This window comes from Balaenoptera musculus, chromosome X, assembly GCF_009873245.2.
Source record: "Balaenoptera musculus isolate JJ_BM4_2016_0621 chromosome X, mBalMus1.pri.v3, whole genome shotgun sequence".
In the NCBI taxonomy this organism is placed as follows: domain Eukaryota; kingdom Metazoa; phylum Chordata; class Mammalia; order Artiodactyla; family Balaenopteridae; genus Balaenoptera; species Balaenoptera musculus.
This window is the reverse complement of record NC_045806.1, coordinates 25,621,716-25,648,879: the sequence shown is the minus strand read 5'-3', so window position 1 is coordinate 25,648,879 and position 27,164 is coordinate 25,621,716. Positions and strand designations below refer to the sequence as shown.

The following is a 27,164-nucleotide window of genomic DNA, read 5'->3' as shown; positions in this document are numbered from 1 at the left end:
TGGAGTGCATTCTGACGAGCAGTGAATTAAGTGTTAAGACAGTTAGACCCCCCCCAACCCCTTCTCAGAATTTACACATCATGCCGCCATTAGAAGGGTAGAGGTGGGGAATGAGGTGGGACAAGGAAGATATTCAGGGCTCTGATTGGCGCGGCCCTCCTATGAACAAGTGTTCTTCTCATCTTTTTTTTTTTTTTCCCAAATGGCAATGCTGGCATTCGTTGCACTGCTTTCTGAAGGCCCACATGGCCCTGCTGATCCTAGGCAGAACCCAAGAGAGGATCCGGTGCTCCTTGTCCCATCGGATAGATTTGTCCAAGCACCCCAAGGAAATGTTAAAAGCAAAACAAAAATCAAGGAAAGGAAATAAAAACCCATTCTAAAACTAAACTAATGAAGCCAAAAAGGGTTTTCTATCTATACGTAAGTCTCTTCTTTAAAAAAAGGTAAATTTACAAATTCCAATGACATATAAAACAAAGTCAAAAATGTAATGGTAAGAGACATGGTAAAACAGGAAGACACTGATGCTACAAAGAAATTGCAAAAAACATATGTACAAGACCCTGTTTTTCCTCGTGTTCTAGAGATTGTAATGCATGTTTTTAACAGCATTAGCAGCAGTCGAGGATTTAGTTCCAGGCACTGGACTGCAGACTCCACTCAGACTCCCAGGGACGGGGTGCCCCTTGCTTTTCTGTCACCATATCACACTGGATATACTGGTCTCCCTTGGCAACAGCGGCAGGATGGCACTGTTTGTGTGGGCCTCGTCTGGATTCTGCTCCCTGCTCGATTTTGTCTGTGGCCGCTGACCGTTGATGAGTGTCATAGGGATGTTACAATAGGTATGCTGATTTCCTATGGAGGTAAGAGGCAGGGTGCCGGTAGGAGGTACGTCGTATTCATAGCTTCGGTAGTAGTGTTTCTGACGCATTTGTGAATGGTAAGTGTTGTGAAAGGTGGATCGGAGATCTGGATGGGCAGTGGCTAGAGCTGTGGAGGTGGCCGCAGCCATGGAAATGGCTGAGACAGTCTGCAGCTCCCCGAAAGGCCCCTGCTCACTAACATCTAAAGCCTGCTCGTGCGTAATGGGTTCTATCCTCTTAAAAGGCATTTCATATTGTAAACGTTTCCAGAACTTAGAGTTCAACTTGTTGCATTTTGGTCCATGCCATTTAATAACGGTCAGGAGCTTGATGGTGTGCTTGAGGGCCTCCACCTCCTGGTAGTTCATAATTCCTCGTAGCTCGCTGCATTCAATTAGTATCACTTTAATTTCTCCAGTCACAAGCATGTTTCGAAGTCTGGTCTCCAGCTCAAAGATGCTCCAGCCCCTTCTGACTACGTAATTTGGGGTCATGACAATAATCAGCCGCTTGCTTTGATCTACACACCTTGCCACATCTTCAATATATGCTACAACAGAGAAAAGGGTTTATCAGAATAAGTAAATTGAACATTCGGTCCAGAAAGCCCCAGTAAATTCTCTTTCACACATTAAATGAGAATTGCTGGTTCTTTTTGCAAGGTAAACCCTTGAGAAGATGAAAATAGCCAATGATCACTTTGAACAGAGTATGGGACTTTGCTTCTCTCAAAGATAGAAATGTTTTCCCAGGTACAAATCTCTCATTTGGTTTCTTTAAATGTCAAGGTTTATAACATGAGACGCTTTACAGAATAATCGAAGTAGCTTCCTCAGTGGAATCAACACTTATTTTTCATTTGAACACATAATGCCATTTCTTTCTTGAGAAACTGAAAGATGTAGAAGGAAAGAACTAAAAGTTTAAATTCTGTCTAAAAATGATGACTACACAGACGGACACAAGAATATGCACACTGTTAAATGAAAACATTAACTTACTTCCAGTTGGGATTAAATCTCTATCTGGTATAAACAACTTATATCCATAATGCTTTTCAAGCATATCAGGTAGGATTTCAAGAGCAAAGCGTTCTTCTTCCCCAGTCTCTTGATTCCACTGGTCAGGATCCACTTTGGTGTATGATAAGTATGCATCATAATCTTTATTATCTGTCAAGAACATTACAGAGTAAAGCTGAAGTCACTACTCTACAAAGAAAACAGTAGGACATGAGAACATTCACCCCATTTCATAAATATCTCCGAATGTTCCACTTCTGGGATGCCAAAGAAAGAAGTCTTTATTAATTTTCATTAAGAATACAATAATGCCAAGTATCGCGGAATGAATTTGGGGGTATAAAGGAGTCACTATTTTTGTTGTTATTAAGACAGTAGGAGAAAAATTAATGAAAAGAGCAATGAAATGGTAACGTTCAACATTTTTGATGCACAGATCATGAGAATTTTGACAACTTATAAAAGCCACATATTTGGATAGTATGTTCTTATTCTACATAAATGTACATTCACCTAATCAAAGAAAGAACATTGAAACTGGCTTGACTGGCTTGAGGAATGGTTTTTAGGTTGTGTGTGTTGTGCTGATTTTCTTTTGGGGAAAAAATAAAATGAAATTTGGAATAATTAATTTTTCTTTGGGAGCTGGTTCTTGTATTTTAGGACTGAGTTTAGTATGCTGAAGTATTATAGAAAAACATATTGTTTTCCTGATCTTCATTTATCTTACATGTAAATTATTGCCAAATTATTTTTCATCATGTTAATCAGTTTGACTATAAGAATCAAAAATTATAAATGAATGAAACTTAGTTCTAAAATTTGATTTCTTTCCTCATTCTTCCCCATATTTACATGAGAACTCTCCAAATATTTGATGACTACTACCGTGCATTATTTTTATCTTAATGTAAACATCTCCAAATTCTCATTTGTTGTTTCTTAGAATAAGAAGTCATTTATCTTCTGCATAGTCTCATTCTCCAATTTCCTTTTCAGAGTGTGATATCAGGATTCATAATTCACCTCAATTCTAAATACTATCAGTATGCTGAGCCTATCAATATCAATATGCTTAGGTCTCTTTTGTGCTTCTTTCCTAATGACTGTCATTGTATTATTTGATTATTAGATCAAGTTGAACTGAAACACTCTTAAATTTCAGAACAAAATGAACTGGGCATTTGGTATAGAAAATTTAAAATCTTTGGGGTATAAAACATCAAAGATACAGGGGCATCCATGACTTGCTCTGGATGGCTTTGGGACACTCCTTTTGACTTCAAAGACACTAAAGCTCACTTCTATAACTTGTCATGGAAAACTGAGAAAACTGTTTACTTCACCTAAAGTTAACACAGGCATATAAGAAGCTAGCAATTCTACTATAGGATCCCCGGGGAAAAGAACCTTTAGCTATGGAAGATTTTTTTAAAGCACATTTCAGGTAAAAAAAATAAAATAAAAAATAATCATCCCTATCATGTCATATTTTGGTATTTGGTGTTTTCTTTATTCTTCAACCAGGATATAGTTGTACATAGTATAAATAAAATTCAATTTTCACAAAAAATAATAATTATGTTTGTTATACCATGTCTATGCACACATGCCAGCAGTCTATAGTGGTACCATTTTGTTGATGTAAATACTTTAGTTGAGTAAGAAATCATAGAAAATAGCACATAATAAAGCTATAATATAATGCCAGTTAGTATTTAATTAAAATGTCCGTTTATTAGGTAATCACATGCCATATCTATGAGATAAAATCTTCCCCTTTGCAATATGGGTCAGTAGCTTCCAGTCTAGTAGAAGATGTAGACAAGTCAACAATCTATTTCCAGAGGATAAATGTGTTGCAAAGAGTAGAACAGGGGTCATGGGCCAAAGGGAGGACTCTTTAAGCCAGACTGCAGATTGTAGAATGATTTCATGCATATACTACTTTCTTTCTGGGAGGTTTTCCTCTTCCAGATTTTTACAAAGTACTGTAAAGTGCTGAAGTTTGCTCAGACCTGAGATGTGTAATGACTAGATTCTCATTCTTTGCTTTTTGTCTTCTGTAGGTTAAAAAAAATATTTGATAACCAGATCAATATGAACAACAAAAAGAACAGAGCACTTATGACTCAGAAGAGATGTAAACAATGGTCCACCAATACTCGTAAGTTCCAGCTGGATATCACTTCTGCTTACATGACACTGTTTCTGGTTCCCCTGCCTCTTCAATGGACATCTCTCTTCCAATCCATAAATACTGTCATTTCTCAAGATGTTTTCTGTGGCCTGTTTCATTTGTCTTTCAGTCTATTTTCCCTTAAAAATCTCCTTTCCTCCTATGACATCAACAACCACTTCTGTGTAGATGTCTCTCTAATGTAGATGTCCAATCGCATCTTCTTTCTCATGAACCTGTAACCTGGACCCCTTAATTTGGATGTTCAGCGTGTACCTCACATGTGACATGTTCACAACAAAACAAGCTTCCCATCTCAAGCTTTGTTTTCACATTTTATTTCACTTAAATTTTAGTAACATAAGAATCTCACGTCTTTAGTCTCCAAACTTCAGAGGCATGTTCCACTTATCTCTTTTCATTACCAATAATCTCACAGCCATTCACTGGTAAAAATCCTTTGGATTCTGTTTTCATCCTAGGTGGGGCCCTACTCTCTTCTCAACTGTTATAATTATATTTTAGTGGGTCTTCCCTCTCCATTTCCTCATTCTTCTGGCCCATTCCACATAGAATCACAAAACTTATTTTTCCAAACCTCACCACTGATTATGTTTATGGTAGCTTGAAAAATACTATGGCTATCCGTTGTCAAAAAACCAGCAGCTAACTCTGCAGTTGTTTCCTTTGAATCTGAGTCTGGTATCATTGAGTTGAAGGTGATCTCTTTTCCCATGTATTATATTATTGTGCTCACATCTTATCTTCTTTCTTTGACCACAAGATCCTTGACTCAGATATGTGACTAGGGCTTAGTAGATGCTCAAACATATCTGTTGATGAAATGAATGAATGGCCTCTCATTTGGGTATCACATGACATATCTTATGGCTAGTGTGGAGATTTTCTCAAGATTTGGGCCATTTCCTAGGAGAGATGGCTTTGGTGATACACACTCCAAGCTGCCTGGACTCCTCAAGTAATTACTAGGAGCTACAGGGTCAAAGTTTAGCAAAGTTCCTTTGGAATAATCTTGAACTGTATTTTCTCACTGTGACTCAGCTGAAGACCTCAGAGTCCTTGTAAACTTTTCTGAAAAAGTGGTTTTCATGCTGAAGCATGAACGGCAACAGTTGGGAGGACTTGATAAAATACAGACTGTTAGGCCCCACCTCCAGAGTTTTCAATTCAGAGCATCTGGAATAGGTCCTTAGAATCTGAATTTATAGCAAACTCTCAGGTGATACTGCTGCCGGTCCAGCGACAATACTTCGAGAAACTCTGCTCTAGGACAGGGTATAGGTACCCAAAGGTCTCAAAGGCATCAAAGAACTGCAGTCAGCTGCCAGGTAATTGATCAAAGTACCACAAAACCTACACACTGCAGCCTCAGCTCCATGATGAGTGGTCTTGATACTTACAGGGCATGTGCTCTAAATAAAATAGCTGAAAATCCACTTTCATCAAAAAGGGGATAAATTCTTACCTAGAGTAATATATTCAGTAACTGTATTAAGCTTAAATGAACCTCGGGAATAGGTGCTGTGGTCTCAGTCAGTTTTCTATCTCTTTATGTCATCCGGGTGAATTTATAACATTTAAGCTAATATCTCCCAGATAAAAAGGAGTTGCTCACATGTAGGTTATTCTGGTAATAAGGCCCCTTGCAAGCATCTGCAGCAGCTTCCTCTCTCAAATCAATGGGACACTTGATTGATATCTAATTCCTCTCTTTCCCCAGAGTCTATGTCAGTGCAGTACTGGGCTAGGCATTTATTTACCCACAGAAGCAAACTCCTGACTTGAAAATTATCAGACTGCAAACACCATGCCAGATATCATGCTAAATTCAGCAATGTTTTCTGATTCAAAATCATATGGATTCTAAGGTTTCTTCTTTTTTCCCAGTTACCAGCTGAATCTGAATCTTGGGAAATATCTCTTAGATTTTTCTTTTTATATCTGTAAGAACATATATTGACTAATCTTAATGTGTATAAGAAACTGAAAAATTGAGAGTTTTTATAATCATAGATAAAACAAAATTATGCTAAGATTTTTAAAGGTAGGACTGTGATCTTTTAAATTCAACTTAAGTTTATAAACAGCTGAAAACTAGTTAGTCATAACAAGATAGTACAACAATATATTTCTTATTCTGAACTTTATTCTCTAAATTTTATTTCTGTAACTTAAACCTTCAACTATAATTCTATTGACTACAGAGATGGAAAGCAGTTGATGTACACACCCTCTGTAATAATATTCATAAGCTCTAATATAGTCATTGGTTTACTCTTCCCATGATTTTCAAGAGATTATGACTGTAATTTCCCACAAAAAAAGAAAAATAGGAATGAAGTCAGCAAGATGGTCAAATAAGATATCCCTTGCATGTATCCTCTCAGCTGCAGTACAGAGCCAGTCCTGCCCACCCAAGGACCCATCCAGTGACCAGATAGAAGCCCTCCCAGAAAACTGGTGGGAGACATACCCATCCACACACCTGGCAATAGGTCCACTGAGTGAAGACCCGATTGTGGATCCTGAAGTGAACATTTGTCCAAGTGCTATACTACTGAACAAGATACTAGAGGCATTCCTATCCACCCAGAGACCAGACAGGATCCATGTGAACCTGAGCTCCTGCTCACAAGCCTGCCAACCATGAACTTCACTGCAGACCCGGCAACAGACTCAAAACTGGTTCCAGCCCAGAATGATTATGATTCTGGAGGTAATCCCATTGGCCTGGGGAACAGACAGGAGAAGAACTTTACCTGCTAAAGTCAGTGTGTAAAGATTAGAAGAGATGTTTGCTCCTTCAAATGCACAGACACTAATGCAGGGATACAGGGATCACAAAGAATCGGGCAAATATGACATCACCAAAGGAAACTAATAGAGCACCAGTAACCAAGCCCTAAGAAATGGAGATCTACAACTTGTCCAACAAAGAATTAAAAATAATCATCTTAAAGGAAATCAGTGAAATGCAAAATAACACAGATAGACAATTTAACAGAATCAGAAAACAATGCATGAACAAAATGAGAATTTTATTAAAGAAACAGAAACCATAAAAAACAACCAGACAGAAATCCTCAAGCCAGCAACTACTTTGACTGGTGAATTCTACCAAATATTTAAAGAAGAATTAATGTAATCCTCAAACTTTTCCAAGGAAAAATTGAAGAGGAGGGAACACTCTCAAACTCATTTTATGAGGCCAGCATTATCCTGATACCAAAGCCAGAAAAGGATACTACAAGAAAACTATAAGCCAGTATCCCTAATGAATATAGATACAAAAAAATCTCAACAAAATACTAGCAAACCAAATTCAACTGTACCTTAAACAGATAATATAACATGATCAAGTGGGATTTATGGGACTTGCCTGGCAGTCCAGTGGTTAAGACTCCATGCTTACACTGCAGGGGGCATGGGTTCAATCCCTAGCCGGGGAACTATGATTCCACATGCTGTGTGGCATGGGCAAAAAAGAAAGTGGGATTTATTCCTGGGATGCAAGGATGGATCAACATATGCAAATCAATTCCATTTAGAATATCATCAAAAATTATAAAATACTGAAGAATAAATTTAGCCAAAGAGGTGAAAGACCTGTACCTTGAAAACTATAAGACACTGATGAAGAAACTGAAGAAGAAACAAATGAAAAGCTATCCCACATTCATTAATCAGAATAGTTAATACTGTTAAAATGTCCATACTACCCAAAGCTATGTATAGATTCAATATAATCCCTATCAAAATTCCAATGGCAATTTTAACAGAAATATAAAAAAATTCTAAAATTCATATGGAATCAAAAAAGACCCTGAATAGCCAAAGCAATATTGAGAGAGAAGAGCCCAGCTGGAGGCATCACACTTCCTGATTGCAGACTATACTACAAAGCTATAGTAAGCAAAACAGTATGGTGCAGGCATAAAAAACAGACACATAGACCAATGGAACAAAATCAAGAGTCCAGAAATAGACCCACATATACGTGGTCAGTTGATATTTGACAAGGGGGCCAAGAATACTCAATGTGGAAAGGATAATCTTTTTAATAAATGGTGTTGGGAAAACTGTCTATCCACATGCAAAAGAATAAAGTTGGGCCCCTATTTTACACCACTCACAAATTTTAATCTGAAATGGATTAAAGACTTAAATGTAATACTTGAAACCATAAAACTCCTAGGAGAAGACATAAGGAAAAACTCCTTAACATTAGTTTTGGCCACAATTCTTTGGCTATGACACAAAAAGCACAAGCAACAAAAGCAAAACTAAACAAGTGTGACTATATCAAACTAAAAAGCTTCTGCACAGCAAAAGAAACAATCAATAAATAAAAAGGCAAGTTACAGAATGGGAGAAAACATTTGCACACCGTATATTAGATAAGGGGAGGATTAATATCTAAAATATATAAGGAACTCAGACAACTCAATAGCAAAAAGACATGTAGGACATACAATGGCCAAAAGGTGTATAAAAAGATGTTCAACATCACTAATCATCAAGAAATGAAAATCAAAACCACAATGAGACCTCACCTCATACTTCTTAGGATGGTTATTATCAAAAAGACAAGGTGGGCTTCCCTGGTGGCACAGTGGTTGAGAGTCTGCCTGCCAATGCAGGGGACACGGGTTTGAGCCCTGGTCTGGGAAGATCCCACATGCCACGGAGCGGCTGGGCCCGTGAGCCACAACTACTGAGCCTGCGCGTCTGGAGCCTGTGCTCCGCAACAAGAGAGGCCGCGATAGTGAGAGGCCCGTGCACTGCGATGAAGAGTGGCCCCCGCTCGCCGCAACTAGAGAAGGCCCTCGCACAGAAACGAAGATCCAACACAGCCAAAAATAAATAAATAAATAAATAAAATATAAAAAATTAAACATACAAGTAAAATCCTAAGGCGACTTCATTAAAAAAAAAAAAAAAAAAGACAAGGTAACAACTGTTGGCAAGGATGTAGAGAAAAGGGAACCCTTCTGCCCTGTTGGTGGGGATGTAAGTTGTAAAACAGCATGGAGATTCCTCATAAAATTAAAAATAGAAGTACCATATGATCCAGCAATCCCACTTCTGGGTATATATCCGAAGGAAACAAAACCACTCTCTCAAAGAGATATCTGTACCCCAGTGTTCACTGCAGAATTATTCGCAATAGCCAAGACATGGAAACCACCTAAGTGTCCATCAACAGATGAACAGATAAAGAAAATGTGTATATGTGTGTGTGTATATACATATATATATACATATATATAAAAATACATACACACATATATACACACACAGTAGAATATTATTCAGCCATAAAAATGAAGGAAACCTTTCATTTTATTTAGATGGACCTTGAGGTCATTATGCTTAAGTGAAACAAGTCAGACAGAGAAAGACAAATACTGCATGATCTCACTTACAATGTGGAATTGAAAAAGCTGAATTTGTAGAAACAGAGAGTAGAATGGTGGTTGTCAAGGGCTGGGGGCAGGGGAAAGGGGGAGAGGTTGGTCAAAGTAAATAAACTTCCTGCTATAAGAAAAATAATTTCTAGGGATACATATACAGCTTGGTGAATATGGTTAACAATACTGTATTATATACTTGAGAGTTACAGAGAATATATCTTAAATGTTCTCACTACAAAAAGAAATAGTTATGTGAGGTGATGGATATGTTAAGTAACATTATTGTGGCAATCATTTCACAATATATATGGGTATCAAATCGTCACACTGTATACCTTAAACTTACACAATGTTATATGTCAATTATATCTGAATAAAGCTGGGGGGAGAAAGAAAAACAAACAAACCAAAAACACCAAACCTAACCAATTAATTAGTTGCTTTGTTACTTTAAGTCAAACAATTAGTCCAGTAGAATTTTCTCCTTCAATTTACCGAATGAATTACTATGTTTTATAAAAAGATATATTTGAGGGGGAAAACGTTTGGACTCCAGAGAGTTAAGAAATAAAAATATGAATTAAAAATATTATTAAGAAACCTTGAAGAGAGAAGGAGAATATAGAACTGTGTATCAGGAATAAAAAAAGTGGTTGGAAAAATGATAAATAAATATTTTCCTCTTTGACATATGAGAGGATATTAGTCAATTCTCTTTGAAAGGATTGAGAAGCCAAAGGATCCATGGATTTTTTAGAACAATAGAGCTTTTAAGAAAATGTAAACTGAAGACTCCCTTATCAAGATGAAGGTGGTGGCTATGTTGGATGTGGGCTAGGAAAGAGATTTACTGACAATATAAATGGCTTGGGATTGACACTCAAGTCTTTGGGAGTTTTTAACCTTTAAACACCTATTGAATGGTTGTCAGATGTTACTGGCAGGTGGCCACTTCTTTTTTTAAATTTACTTTCAAATATTTATAAGTCACATATGTGAAATTGACTAGTGACAGAGGCCATTATTCAGCAAATGGATTACCAAAAGGAGACCCGGGTAGGGCCCAATGATGAACTGTGTATTTCATTTTAAAAGGCTATTTTCTATGTCTGCATGTAGTATATTAGCACAGAATTATGTGATCATTAAAAACTAGCATTGACATAATTTGAATAAATAAGAGTTTTTAAAAAATTAAGTCATTTCTTTCTTGTATTTCAGATTTGCCTTCATATGCTTTTTTATATTTCCAACTAATAATTTTTCAGTTAAAAGCTCTGCAGAAATAGATGATAGATCTTTGAATAAAAAACATTAAGCATATATTAATATTTTGATTTTGTGATTATTGAATGTCATTGTTTTAATAAATTCCACTTTTCATGTCAATTCAGCCATAGCGGCATCTGACAATTATACTCTAAAATAAAGCTGATTGAGTTTTACACTTTGAAAATTTAACGATACTGTTCTAGTTTACATGTTTTACTACTTGGTACTTTTCTGGACTATTTGAATCCATAGGACCTCAAATACTGAAATGTGTCACTAATTAAAATATGTATGGTGTGATGTAGTGAAGAAAAAAAAAAGCCGCTGAGCTCAAATCCTGACTGCCATTAATTTTTATTTTGCTCATTTGAGACTTCGTTTCCTAATCTATAAAATAGCAGTTCCCTCAAGAATATGTCTAGGATTCAATGAGTCCCTACCATATAGTAAAATTCTTGGCCCAAAGGAGGCCTTCAGTAGATATTAGTTTCCTTCCCTTGCATCCTTAAGAGGACAGTGGGCAGCATTGATGGTAGAAGTCTTAATTAAGAGGGTAAGACTTAGCAGAGTGCTATAGGGAGCACAAGATTTGGGGTAATCAAGAAGGCTTGATTCCTACTACTTAACAGCTTACAATTTGGGGCAAGTTGTACACCAAAATCAACTATAGGTTTTTCCTTCTGGAACTCAAAAACACATTCTAGATAGTTCACGTGTAGGCAAATTATCTAATCACCACCACCAAAAAATACCCTAAAACAAATGAAAAACCAGATAGTGTTTCTAAATGATTTTACAGAAGCACTGTGCTTGACTGATAGACATGAGGACAATAATTCCTGACACTATTAACAGTAACCTTACAATTGAAGAAGAAAGGAAAATAAATCCTACGACCTAAGATTGCATAGATACCAATTTATTTCATATGCTTGAAATGGAACAGCTCTTCACATTTCCCAGGATCAGCGGGTGGAGATTACAAAAGATCGCTCTAACTCATTTCGTCCAATACCTGTAATAGCTCCCAAAGTAGAACTAGGAGAGATCTCTCTCTTCACCTTTTGAATAAAATAGTGATTATAGTGTTCTTATAAGCTTGCCCTGCCATCATTATGAATAAGCACATCCCTCAAACCCCATACATGGGGGATAAAAACAAAACCAAAACAGTTTGCACTCTGAGACAAACAAACATAAAGTAGATTCACCCTCTCTAGCACTAGATCTTCCCCACAAAATGGAGTCTTAAGCCTGTTCCCATAAGTTACTCCCTAATGAAAATTTATGCAGTACCTTACTGATACCTACCAATATAATCATCAATGCAAGAGAGCTACTGTTTGCTGTTTTCTTTTATTAATAGACTACCCATAACATTATAACCTTGTTTTTTCTTTAAATATTTGTTATATTTTTTATTTGTAGAGCCAATTCTAAAATCTAGACATCCTTGCAAAATTTTGGAATAATTCTTTCCTTCATGACTTTGTCTCTGAGCCCTCTGCTCCCATAAATAAATAAATGTGATAAGGAATCTTGAATTCATAATGCTCTACAAGTTGTAAGTATTCACTAGTAAGTGCTAATTACTCAAGGTGAAAAGGGCTGCAAAAATGATGTGCCTGAAGTACCATTTTAGTAAAGATGAAGGAGAAAATAACTAGACCTTGGGATTATGAGGGGAATCTTTGTAAGTTAGGGGGAAATACGAATTGTATATGAGAGAGAGAAAGAGAAGGGAGGGAGAAGAGACAGGAAAGAAGGAAGGAAGGAAGATATGAAGGAAGGAAGGAAGAAAGGACTACCTTTATATAAGCATTTAAACAAAAGTGGAAGGGAAACCCCAGTCAGAGGCATGGACGGGCAAAGGATTCTGGTTGTTGTGATAAGTGTATTTTTTTTTTGTAATTATTCCAGTAAAGATGGTGGGATATTATGTTAGTGTATGTTCAGCTCTAGAGACAGTAGGTTGCCTTTATGAGGATGGTCAGCTAGCATTTAATTAGAATAAGGCAACACTCTAGAGCCACTACAAACACTTCAACTATCTTTATTTCTTCTTTTTTTTTTTTTTTTTTTTTAGAAATTCACGTTCTTTTATTTATTTATTTATGACTGTGTTGAGTCTTCGTTTCTGTGCGAGGGCTTTCTCTAGTTGCGGCAAGTGGGGACCACTCTTCATCGCGGTGCGCGGGCCCCCCACCATCGCGGCCTCTCTTGTTGTGGAGCACAGGCTCCAGACGCGCAGGCTCAGTAATTGTGGCTCACGGGCCCAGTTGCTCCGTGGCATGTGGGATCTTCCCAGACCAGGGCTCGAACCCGTGTCCCCTGCATTGGCAGGCAGATTCTCAACCACTGCGCCACCAGGGAAGCCCAACTATCTTTATTTCTGATCAAAAGTAGATGCTTCATTAATTACCACAATGGATGTTAGAAATAAAGTTTCATTGCTAAAATTAGTGGCTTTTTACTAAGTATAGTGGACCTTGGAAATGGACCCTCCATGTTGAAATCAGTGCTACTCAAGACATATGCAAAGGAAATCATAAATAAAACGAAAAGACAACCTACAGAATGGGAGAAAATATTTGCAAATGATGTAGCCGACAAGAGATTAATTTCCAAAATATACAAACAGCTCATAGAGCTCATTATCAAAAAAACAACCCAATCCAAAAATGGGCAGAAGATGTAAATAGACATTTCTTCAAAGAAGACATGCAGATGGCCAAAAGGCACATGAAAAAGTGCTCAACATCACTAATTATTAGAGAAATGCAAACCAAAACTACGAGGTACCACCTCCCATCAGTCAGAATGGCCATCATCAAAAATTCTACAAATAATAAATGCTAGAGAGGGTGTGGAGAAAAAGGAACCCTCCTACACTGTTGGTGGGAATGTAGTACAGCTATATAGAGAACACTATGGAGGTTCTTTAAAAAACTAAAAATAGAGTTGCCATATAATCCAGCAATCCCACTCCTGGGCATATATCCAGAGAAAACTCTAATTCAAAAAGATACATGCACCCCAATTTTCACTGCAGCACTATTTACAATAGCCAACACATGGAAGCAACCTAAATGTCCATTGACAGATAAATGGATAAGGAAGATGTGGCATACACACACACACACACACACACACACACACACACACACACACACACACAGTGGAATATTACTCAGCCATAAAAAAGAACGAAATAATGCCATTTGCAGCAACATGGATGGACCTAGAGATTAGCATACTAAATGAAGTAAGACAAAAAGACAAATATCATATGATACCGCTTATATGTGGAATCTAAAAAAAATGATACAAATGAACTTAATTACAAAACAGAAATAGAGCCACAGACATAGAAAACAAACTCATGGTTACCAAAGAGTAAAGGGGGGGAGGAATAAATTAGGAGTTTGGGATTTACATATACACACTACTATGTATAAAATAAATACACAACATGGATTTACTATATAGCACAGGGAACTATACTCAATATTTTGTAATAACCTATAAGGGAAAAGAATCTGAAAAAGAATTTTATTTATTTATTTATTTATAACTGAATCACTTTGCTGTATACCTGAAACTAACACAACATTGTAAATCAATTATTCTTCAATTAAAAAAAGACATATGGATAACATAACATCATTTAGAGACACATCCCACCCCTCAAGTATCTAGTGGGGTCAGTGGCCTGCCTCCTTAGGGAAACTGTTCCAGGCTTGATTCCAAATGGTCCTGTGCCCTGATGAAGAATATTTTTTTCATAAATTCAAATTTATTTCAGAAAGAATGTAAAAAGTTACATGTAATAGAAAAGATGGTAAATATTAGAGAAATTTTTTAAAAATATAAGTATAAACGTCTCGAATCATAACACCCTACAATGCTGTTTTCATGTTTAAATATTATCTTTCAGTTCTTATCTACATGGAGACATAGGTATGTGCAAAGCTGATGATCATAGTATACAAATCTTTTTGTTTTCTGCTTTTCATTTAATAGCATGACATTTTTCTGTATCACTACCCAGTTAATGAAGAATATTCTTAGGTGTCTTTAGATGGTTAGCCTAATCTTGCCACTGGCATTGTCACATTTGCCTCAGGGGCAAGGTTTTTTGGGAACTCACACACAGACACACACACACGCACACTCACATGACACAGAGTTGGGACTTCTTCAAGTTTATAGGATAGGTTAAATGATTGTTTATTAATAAATGTATATGCAGTAGAATTTGTCCAAATTTTCTTTCACTATTTTGTGGAATCAAGGTGGTAGAGGAGCAATTTACCTTCTCCTACCCCTAACCATTATGGTTACCTCATTTACTCAAAGGGACCTGAGAATTATGTGTAACTGCATTGTCTGGGTCCATCCTCAATAGCTGTGTTTGTCCAAAGACCAGCACCTCGTTTTAACTGGAACGTTGCATGACCAGATTCCACGGGGGTGGCCAGGCTATAAATGTAAGTTGGGTCACCCTGTTACAGCAGTTGCTTTCTTAGCTAAGAAAACTTTCTGCTCTGGCAGGCGACATAGAGGCATGCTCTTTTTTTTTTTTTTTTTCAGAGAATCACAGTAAATTTGTACTTAGAAAGAGAAGTCTGGCCGAGTGTGGAGGATCAAATGGAGGGGAACAGAAAAAGGCTAAGAAGATGGTGTAGGAGGTTTGCACAAGGCATTTGCAATGAAGACTGAGGGAATAGTCTATTTTCAAGAGGTACAATTAACTGACCATGAAAACTAATTGGAAATGGCAGATGAGGAGGAAGTGAAGCAAATGAGGTAGAGGATGATACAAAGAACTGAGACGTAAAATGGAGGATGATAAGAGATGAGTGTGGGGGGTGCGTGACTCAAAAGCTGGGGTTGGGACTTATCATAGTGGAGAAAACCTACAGGTTAGCAGAGAAAAAAATGATAATAAAACAAGAGAACTGGGAGAAGGACATTTAGATTTACGAGTCATTTGTACACAAATGCAAGTGTAGACAGGGTTGTACATGTGATCCAAAAAGGTGGTGCTGCAGAATTAGAAGAGAAGTGCTAAGGCCTGAGTCTAGGGGAAACAATAAAATGTAAGGCTGTGTAGAGGGGAACAAGGAGTGATGTGAACAAACTAAGAGAGCAAAGCATCAATATGTTCCATCTTGGAAAAATAGAATCCTTTTGATATAGAACTGATACAGTCAGGTAATGCCTATTGCAATGACTTGAAAAGAACTGACTAAATGTGTCTAGATGCCAAATAGTCCACCTCCTAGTCTGATACAGTGATGGAAATTTGGGGGATTTGGAGTCATTTAGACCTGCGTTTGAACTCTGTCTTCCTGGTTGTATAACTCTCTATCAATAAAATAGCCAACACAGCCCTTGTCATTTAATACATATTCAATAAATAGTCAGTGAATTTGTTATTATCAATCACCATAGTTCTGACATTACTTCAAAATATGAGGTAAACTTTCTTTCCCTCTTTTTCTTCACTCTTTGCCTCTCCTTCCAAGAGCACTTTATGTATTCCCTTTTCAGGGGAGATAACATGGTAGCCAAGAATAAAGAAGACCGATCAACTTTGACTTTCAAATTACAGTTTTTGAAGCCAAGTCAAGAATATGAAAAGTTTGGGGTCTCTTAACAATTATCTCTTCTTTGGAAAAAGAAAGGACTTGTGGGAGAGCTAGGAAGAATGGGGATTTGATGATGTCAGAGAAATTTTTCAACAATGGAAGAGTAGATATTTATTCAACCATAACAGCATGTGTAGAAGGATCTAAGGGGATGAGACTAAGGTTTAGAGGCATCTAAACTCTTCAGAATCTTCTACCATTCAGAACACGACAAAAAAATTATACTGGAAATTGATAGTTTCGGTGAAATCATTCATATCATTCAGAACACAAAATATGTTCAAAATAGATAAAGTGAGACTTGTTTAGGTAATCTGCTTTTTCAAATATCTTCTACTATGCTAACTGTGCAAGCAACAGCAGATCTTTAGGTTATACTGAACACACCGAAGTTTTAAAAAGCTAAAAACAATAGGGGCTCAGTGTTCAATAAAATAAAGGCTTTGTAAATAGACCTATATTCAAATCCCATCTTGGCCACTTACAATAATACTAGTGTTATCTTCTTTAGTAAGTTATTTAACCACTGGGAGCCTCAGTTGCTTTATCAGTAAAATGGAGATTATAACATTGACCTTAGATTTTTTTTTTGAGGCTTAGCAAAAATGATTTTAAGAATGCCTAGCACTTTGCTTGATTCTCATTCAACAACGACTCTGACATTGGCAATTTTCTCATATCTCTTTGAAGCAGTACTGAACAATTTAATAATTTGTATGAACAGGCAAGAAAGTTAGAAACAAAGAATAAATAGGCTAATCAGTACTTTAAAATGAAAAAAAAAAAAAACCCAACAAACAAACAGCTTTGCTGCAGCACAGACTTCACCCTGATGGGAAGGGGAGAAGGTTAAAAAGACAGGAGTGTTAGGGATGCTGAATAAATTGCTCTCCTTCACACGTCTGACAAACTACAGTTCTACCTGTGATTTATTCCAGAGGCCCCTGGAAATGTGGTAGCATGGGCGATTGCTTTATTTTCCTTTGTACCAATTAGTGAAAAATGGATAGTCAATAAAAAGAGATTACAAAAAAGATAAGAAACCTTGACCATCTGTACAATTTATTGTCACTTCACATATGCTTCCTATATTGCAAGTCTATCTTATACAAGAATCACTTTCAAATGACCAAAAAAGGAAAAAAAAACTTTAGTCCTCTCATGGGCGGTTTATGGAGCTCAATTTTAAGGACTCCAAATTCTTCCTAGATTGTACACATATTCATGACTGACCAGAGGCAAATAATAATTATGATTTCTACAAAAACAATATTTACTTATCCGATTTGAGTAAAAGTATTAGATTTATTATTATGAAAACAACTTGCTTGTACACTTTCCTATCTGTTGGTCCCCACTTGGAATAAAAATTAGCCTGTCTAAATATAGCTAAATAAACAGGATTGAAAAGACTGCTGGATGATTTCTAAAATATTTGGTACTGTTTATTATAACTGACCAGTCTAAACAAGGAACAAATTGAGATTCACTTCAAACTACTGGGCCAGGGAACACAATGAAAAGAGACACTCCTTACCTGTATAGAAGTAAAGCTGGACTTTCAGTACTGATTACAAGGTGAGAGAAAATGAACACTCTGATAACACTCTAATCAGCGTTTGTAATTCGCAAGTGCTGTTTGGAATACCGTTCTAAAAAGAGTAGGTGTTGCTTTACAATTTTCAGAGGAAAATACCTACTGGCTGCAAAGCATCACACATATAGTTCCATATAAAAGATGAATTTACAAACTGAACACTGAAAGACTGTGAGAGCTGCTGCAAATGGTTATTCAGGTAACTTTTCTTCCCCTCAAAAAAACAAAAGCAGGAAACAGAATATTCAGAAAGAACATTAAAAGAGGGAACTCATCTTACCTCCATCCAGCTCCTCAGCCCCAAAATGATTCCTATAGAAGAGCATGATTTCTATCTTGTAACACTTGTAGATGGTCACCAAACAAACAAGCAGCAGAAGGATAGCACCAAGCCCTCCAGCAAGTTCAACTGTATACATCAGCTCTAGAAAAAAAATTACAAGAGGGAATTATACCATATTCACATACAAAATCATAAATTCACCTTGATTTCACAGTTTTGTGGATGAGATCAGATGTAGGTAATGGATTAACACAACCCCTTCCCTTTCTGCCTGAGAATTTGATCTTTTGATAACTTTCTAGCTGTTTCCTTGGTAACCAGATAAGGTAGTATGTGGTAACTGTGTTTCTAAGCAACATTGCTTATGGTAAAAATGAACCTATATTGGTAGATTGCATTTGGACTGAGAGAATTATAAATACCTGATTGGAAACTATAATTTTGGGCTTGCTGGAGTGCAAGTAACTCTTACATATAAACCCATCCCTTGTGGGAATCCTGTAAGCTATGCTCATGGAGTTGATAAAAGAAATATCGGTTCCTGTGGATATGAAGCTTTTAAGCCAGGACGGTTTCTGAACTCACCCAATATGAATCTTGATCCTTCCCACCTGAGCTGTCACCTGGGGGTTGGGGCTGAGAAGAGATGAGGGGTCAAACAGCACAGTTCCTGAAGGGCAGTGTGGACTGTCGCATAGAGTGTTGGGTGGACCACCTAATGAATACTGTCTGCTGGCTCCTGTCAGAAGCAATAACCACTTGTCCTGTAGCTTTCTGAATAGAGTGGTGCCAATGTGGCTGACCACGGTCTTGGAGGCTGAGTGCTAACTTGGGCTCAAGAAATAGGCTCTCTAGTGGATGTCACACCAGACTATGTTGGTAGTATTTTCCTTTCACTAAGCTACTCAAAAATTTTTTTCTTATCCTTTCTTTCCACTTTTACTTGGTATGTCACTACATTCTATCCAAAAGAGTAATTTTCCTGCCATTCGCTGTATACAAGTTCTCTTATTCCTATTGAATGTCTATATTGCATAAAAAATGATCAAAAAATTTAAGGGATAAAATATTCACTTCTTTTTTTCTCCTTTAGAGCTCACGAACATTGTAACAAATTCAATGATACTGGTATTTAAACATTAAGCCAGAATGCACAGATTTTGAAACTCACTTTAACTGCCTATTTATGCATGTTGACCTTGATCATCATAGTCCAAATGTTATTGATGGGTATCCATTGTTCCCTGCAGTTGACAACTACCTTGAAAAATACTAGTTTCCTTAATTACCGTTAAAGATAAATATTCCTGAAATTATGGCTCTAAAATAATGGTATTTTTGATCCTGTAATTTACAATCCACTAATGGGTTATCTAATTTTGTAACATAGTCAGTGTAGTTTTAGACTGAGAACTTTAAAATAATCTATGGTTTTGCAGTGACAACTACTCTTGGGTTACAAGATCACTCCTGAGATCTTACAAATAGGGTGAAATCATCATGGGTGCAATGTAGTATCTGATAAATAATCTGAAAAGTATGGCCATCATTTTCTCACAAGGACATGTTTGTGTGTGTGTGTGTGTTTGCATGTGATGTCACTTTTCCTGTGATGATAACAGAAAAAAAAAAAAACCTCAGCCATATTTCTCATTATCTAGTCCTTCATTTCTAATTCAACAGTTTAATAAAAAAAAAACATATAAACTACTGTTTCATCAAGTGTATTTTTCTGCTCTTATTAAAATTAAATAGGACACAGAAGAAAAACTTATAAAAAGTGATTGGACTTTATGAATTTAAGAAAGAAAAAATAAAGTGAGTTATTAAATCTTTTAGAGTCTAAGTGAATTAATACGAAGTGTGAAATACTAAAAAGTACCTCAAGGAAATTTATATATTTTTTATTTGTAAATATCAGACAGCTTTATCTGCTGAATCTTGTGAGGGACTACACAAGATAGTACTACAAAAGTACCAGGAATAAAATACAAAACCCAATTTAGTATAATGTTTTCCCACTACTATGTGAACAGAAAAGATTAGTGGGTAGATAAGTCTGTGGGGTACATTGAGTCTTGTTCTCTCAGGATATCAGTTAAACTCCACCACACATAGAAGCCTGTATAAAACTCTAACTTATGCCCATAGGCTAATTTATATACCAGAAAAAATCTGATTTAAATTACACTGGGTATAATGGGAGAGAGAAGCATTTGGACTATGGCTACTTTTTTTTTTTAACATCTTTATTGGAGTATAATTGCTTTACAATGGTATGTTAGTTTCTGCTTTATAACAAAGTGAATCAGCTATACACATACATATATCCCCATATCTCCTCCCTCTTGCGTCTCTCTCCCACCCTCCCTATCCCACCGCTCTAGGTGGTCACAAAGCACCGAGCTGATCTCCCTGTGCTATGCGGCTGCTTCCCACTAGCTATCTATTTTACATTTGGTAGTGTATATATTGGACTGTGGCTCCTTTTAATATTCATTCTGTTTTCTAATATAATGTATTACACACTTGGAATTCATCACTCTGAAATTTGTTGTGTGAGAAAAGAAATAAAAAAATAATGGAGAATGCTTAACTTCTACTCTCAAACACTGCTAGCGGAAGTGCCCAATGGTACTATTTATTAGAAAATTTTGAGTAGCTGCTAATAAAGTTAAATATGAATCTACCCTATGAACAGCAGTTACACTCCTAAGTATCTACCCAAAGGAAATATAAGCAGATGTCTACAAGAAGACTTGTACAAGAATGTTCAGAGTAGTCTTATTCATAGTAACCACAACTGTAAACAACCCAAATGTTCATTAACAGGATATGATGAACAAACTGTTGTGTGTCCGTGTGATATAATATACTCAGCAGTAAAAAGAATGAACTACTGCAACATGCATTAATCTCACAAAATTATGTTAGGTGAAGAAGGTCAGACACAAAGTAATACCTTCCGTATAATTCTATTTAAATGAAGTCCAAGAGCAGGCCAAAATAAACCTCAGGGATAGAAATCACAAAAGGGATGCTTTGTGGATGGGTGATGGGAAATTTTATTGGGAAGGGGCAAGAGGGAACATAATGGGGTAAAAAAACAAACAAACAAAGAAAAAACCTCTGTGTCTTTTTTCAGGTGTAGGTACAAGTATTGATATATACTTTTGTCAAAACTCATTGAGCTATAAACACTTAGGATCTATGTGTTTTATCTTATGTTAATTGTACTTCAATTCTTTAAAAATTTGACTTTTTTTTTTTTTAAAACAGTCATTATAAGTTCTAACCCAAGGGCTATGTGGGAAGAAGCTGTAAGGAAAGCTGGGAGTCAGGACAGCTGCTTTGCTCTAGATAAGTGCCCAGGCAGAGAATGGTTCTTTCATGGTGCCCCTAAGCACATCCTTTGATTCTGGAACCATGGCACTGGGCCTGGGCATCTAGCATGCCTTACACACCCATATCTCGTTGAATAGCTTTTAGAACAATCAAAAACTATGCCTGAAATATAATTCTATTAATCCAGTAAGCAGAATTCTCATTTTCTTCAAATGGTATTTTTAACACTGGTCTCTACACACATTTTTTTTTAACTTCTAAAAACTGAATATGTGTAAGAGAAAAATTTTATGACAGTAAGTCTTTTTTGTTTTCAGAGAAGTAGTTGCCCAAATGTGAATTATTCCCATTGCTAGATGTCATGAGCCACTCAAAAAACTGTATATACTACCTTGAATACACTATTTATTAGGCTAACCAATAATACTGTCTAAAATGTAATGAGAAAAAGAGAGCAGGGTTGATGAGGCTTAGGAATTACAGAAATGGTCTTGTGTCACATGAATACTTCCTTTAAGGTACAAACATATGAAAACTTACATATACCTAGAGTGTGAGCAATAAAGCTAGAAAAATTCTTCTGAGCCATATGATAGTCATTTTCTTAATACTAGGGATACCCAAAACTAGACCAAGAAACAGCATTTACAGAGAACTAACTTATCCTGAGATCTTGACAGTATCTCAGATTTCCCCCAGAAACCTCTATAGTATTACATGGAGAAGCACGGTGTGCTTATAACAAACTTGTAAGTCGGAAAAGAAATGTGTCTTTCCCCACAGTCCACACAATAGTGCTTGCTCCTCAGTTACTACGTTATTTTTATAGCGTAAAGACTAATACACCTGCCTTCATATTATAAAAGTGTGCAGGTTAAAAATTTTTCCATTGAAGTTTTTTCCATTGGTTTATATAGCATGTGTAAATTCTCCCAAATAAAATGGTGTATTAGATTCAGTTTCCACATTCTTTTGCTCCAAGCTGGACACATTCATTAATATGAGTGCCAGCCATTATTGCTTATACATTAGGTCAGGACAAAATTACTAGGGGTTAAATTCTGTTACTGTTAAAAGAAATGATTGGGGCTCACTGCTGTATTTTATCTTTACATTACAATGTGAATGGTGTTGCCCCAGCAAATGTCATTTCCTTTTGAAATGGGATCTGCTTTTCAGCTCAAGTTCAAGCTGCCTGCAGTGGCAGCATTTAAAAAATAAAAAGATTCCATTTCAGCACAATTCAACATCAGAGGATGGAAAGAGAAAGTGCAAACCTTTAAAAATCTGTTTAGCCTTTGTGTTATTTTGTTAAAATGATAGACTCTGCCCCCTTTAAGGGACTGAGACTGAATACTGAAAATTGTAAAGCAAAATCGCTAGGGAAAACCTAAGGGAAACCGGCATTTGGTTAAACACAACAAATGAACAAGTACCAAAGAGTTACATTTAAGGGCACAAGCAGTCATTTAGTTACAGGCAATTAACAATAGTCCGTGGAAAGCTCCAGTATGGCTAAGGGAAAACACATTGATTATTGCTGCAGTAGTAGACTGCTTTCGGAATAAATTGCTTCAATTTAAAACTAGATTTGCTACAAGCATTTTGAGCAATGACTACAATTTTTTCTTATCAAGACAGTTGGACCAAGCAACCCTTTAAAAGAAACAGCTAATTAAAATAAAGCGCATGCCATCCCCTAGTATATTGGATTACACTGCAAATAATAAATGCATTTGGTTTACACTAATCTTGCTGCAATTACCTAGTATAGTTTGGAATCCTGTTTTTTTTTAATTGGCTTGTACTTAGTGTTATTGTTTGCAAACTTTTTCTGCTAGGTATCTTTGAAGAGGTAAAGATGTTAACAGAGTTAAATCAAAGTTTATATGTAATTGTGTTTTTTTAAAAATTATTTATTTATTTATTAATTTGGCTGCACCAGGTCTTAGTTGCGGCAGGCGGAATCTTTTAGTTGTGGCACGTGGGATCTAGTTCCCTGACCAGGGATCAAACCTGGTCCCCCTGCATTGGGAGCACAAAAACTTAACCGCTGGACCACCAGGGAAGTCCCTATATGTAATTTTGAACTCTTCACTTGGAGTATTCATTTTGTATCTCTGTCTATATTTATATATATAATCTTGTTTAAAGTATAACTGAAGACTTTAGGTGGCTTATTCTTATATAGTTCATCCTAAAATTGCCTCATTCATTATATAAAGTCCTTTGAAATGCTCTGCCCTGATTTATATGCAGTAAAATGCAAGTTTGTGGGGGAAATGCATGATAGATAATATAATGATCCCAGTTTATTCATTAGCGTCACCAAGTACATTTCTTCTTCTCTCACTGTGTTACAAAGAGCTAAACTTTATAAGGATTTATCCATCCACATAAATTCATATGCATATTTATTTCTCTGGAGCAGTATAACTTATTTGTTCCTGGCAGGAGGATAATTATGCTCAGCCTACAAAGATATTCAACTCAATTCTACAATACATCAATGCAATTTAGAAGCAGTTATAATGGTTTTTTTTGGTAACACATTAAGAAGCTGAATTGCTATTCACATAATAGCAAGAAAATGTTTTCAGAAGGTATAAACTGATATGTAAAGATAGTAGTTTTGCTCTTGCAAAAGTGCTTTTTGGAACAAGAAAAGGTATACATAATAATAATAATATTAATAATAAATAATAATAATAATAAATGAAAGTGGTCTCTGAATTTAACAACGTGATCTGTGCAACCAAACATTTGGGCAAAAGGTTACCTTCCAAGTAGTATATTTTGCAGTTTTGGAAAGAGGTTTTCAGCCAAAGTATCAAATTAACTTTAACTTACTGTCAATTAAGAATGCAAATATGGTGGATGAATCTAGAGACTGACATACAGAGTGAAGTAAGTCAGAAAGAGAAAAAGAAATACCGTATATTAACGCATATATGTGGAACCTAGAAAAATGGTACAGATGACCTGGTTTGCAGGGCAGAAATTGAGACACAGATGTAGAGAACAGACGTATGGACACCAAGGGGCGAAAGCGGCAGAGGGGGGTGGTGGTGTTGTGATGAATTGGGAGATTGGGATTGACATATATACACTAATATGTATAAAACGGATAACTAATAAGAACCTGCTGTATAAAAAAATAAATAAAATAAAATTCAAAAAAAAAATAAAAGAATGCAAATATGGTCTTGGCTGGGACCCATGATCAGGGTCTAGTTAGACTAAGCTCCCACAAGCCCTTGGATCTGAAATGTTACACATTAATAAACTATTAAAACAAAAAATTAAATGAAAGACTAGATGGAAAAAATGCATCATTCTTTATACAGTTAGCTAGAGCCTACCCTTGGAATGTCTTTTTTCTCTCCCCAACCAGATAGGAAGGGTGCTAAGTTTTGTTTTATATTTTTTTCTATGAAGTAGGGAATATTCATAAGTGGTATGTATTTTTTTTTTTTATTTGGCTGCACTGGGTCTTAGTTGGGGCAGGCGGGCTCCTTAGTTGTGGCTCGCTGGCTCCTTAGTTGTGGCACGGGGGCTCCCTAGTTGTGGCACATGGGCTCCTAGTTGTGGCACGTGGGGTACTTAGTTGTGGCATGCGAACTCTTAGTTGTGGCATGCATGTGGGATCTAGTTCCCTGACCAGGGATCGAAACTGGGCCCCCTGTGTTGGGAGTGCGGAGTCTTAACCACTGCGCCACCAGGGAAGTTCCAAGTGGCATGTATTAAAAGACAATTTAAAATAAGTAATGACAGTAATCAAATAAAACATGAATCCATGAGTTTATATTAATTATAAACAAATTAATAAAAAGGAAAGCTCTCCTTTAGGGCAGAATGCCAATTGGCAAATATAGAAGGAATAATAGAGTTAGAAATCACCATTTTCCCACCATCCTAATAATAATTGACTCAGGCAAGAATTATCAACAGAGGCTAAAGTTAATGGGTGAAAGACTGATGAGGTAGGATATTCCTACTGTCTTAAAGTACCTCCCTACTGATTATTTATTAATGATTAAGGGAGAAATGGACACCATCTTTAGGAAGTGACCAAAATTAGCATTACCAGTAATGGGACAAATTAACATCATGTACCTCCTGATGTAATGCATTAAGAAGGCATAATATCATTTATGCAGTATTCCAGCCACATATAAGTAAATATCCTAAAAAGGAGTAAAAAATAAAATCTGGTTTCTATTCTTCGAAAATGTCAATGCCATGAAAGACAAAGAAAGGTTGAGGAACAATCCCAGATTAAAAGAGATTAAAAAGACTTGACAACTAAATGGATTGCATAATTCTGGATGGAAAATGTGGTAAAAGGATATTATGGGAATACCCTTTGAAATGTGAATATAGACTATATATTAGTGAATAGCATTCTATCATTTTCGATTTTCCTAAATTTGATAAATATACTCTGGTCTTGTCAGAAAATATCCTTGTTTTTAGAAGATTCATGTTGAAGAATTTAGTCATGATGTCTGCAATTTACTCTCATGTGGTTCAGCAATAATATGTGTTTGTATACATAGTGTAGCTCTATCTTTTTATTTACCTAACTAGATGAAGAGAGATAAGGCAAATGTGGCAAAATGTTAATAATTGGTGAATCTAGTTGGAGAGGCCATATGGAAATTATGGTAAGATCACAATATTACAAGTGTTATTGTAATTAGAGAATATTTTGGGTTGATTATTTTGGATTAAAGTTATTCACAGCTATTCTATTATAATCTTTGCAAAGCCTTCAGTTTAATCTTCCAAAAACATGTCCTCATCTTGGAATTTTCTTCAGTAACTGTTAGCTGATTTACATTGCTCACGGGAAAAAGTCCAAACCCCTTGTGTTGGCATTCAAGGTCCTTCACTCCTTTAATTGAAGCAGCTGATTAACCTCCAGCAGGAATTATCCCTCCAATGTGAACTGAATTTGACATATGTTTTCCCAATTCTGTACCAACCTAGAACTTCTTTCCATTTATCAAAACCCTACCAATCCTGCAAGGCAAGGCTAAGATCTGTACTTTCAGTGAAGCTTTTCCAACTAAAAGCAATTTGTGTCCTTAGAACCTGTATTTTCTGTAGCTTTTTTGATGACTTACCATACTGCATTATACCACTAAGTGTTGTTCATGGTTTTACATGATAAACAACTGCTTTACCTTAGGGCCTCCCACTTTGCTTCTTCAAGTCTTTGTTCATAGAACACTTTTGCAACTCGGTCCACTGACCACTCATTCCAAGTCACAAACCTGTGGCTGTATCCACTTTCCTTTCTCTATTTTTCACTATAGCATTTATCATTATAGAACATAGTATTTAATTTTCTTATTAATATATTTATTATCTATTGTCTATCTCCTCCCACTGGAATTTAAATTCCATCAGGGCAAGTTTTTTTTGTCTATTTTGTTCATATTTTTTAACTGATTCTATCTCAAGTGCCTTGAAAACTATCTGACACATAGTAGGAGCTCAATG

General features: G+C 36.2%; 1 protein-coding gene across 1 annotated transcript in view; it reads right to left on the bottom strand.

Moving 5' to 3' along the window:
* Positions 1–700: 700 nt before the first annotated feature.
* IL1RAPL1 (interleukin 1 receptor accessory protein like 1) overlaps positions 701–27,164 on the bottom strand; it is a 1,287,591-nt gene continuing 1,261,127 nt past the window's right edge. Inside the window, exons 9-11 of the mRNA XM_036840523.1 lie at positions 18,309–18,452; positions 1,871–2,041; positions 701–1,419 (exon numbers count right to left, since the gene is read on the bottom strand). Coding sequence (XP_036696418.1) covers positions 701–1,419; positions 1,871–2,041; positions 18,309–18,452 — 1,034 coding nt within the window. The remainder of the gene's footprint in view (positions 1,420–1,870; positions 2,042–18,308; positions 18,453–27,164) is intronic.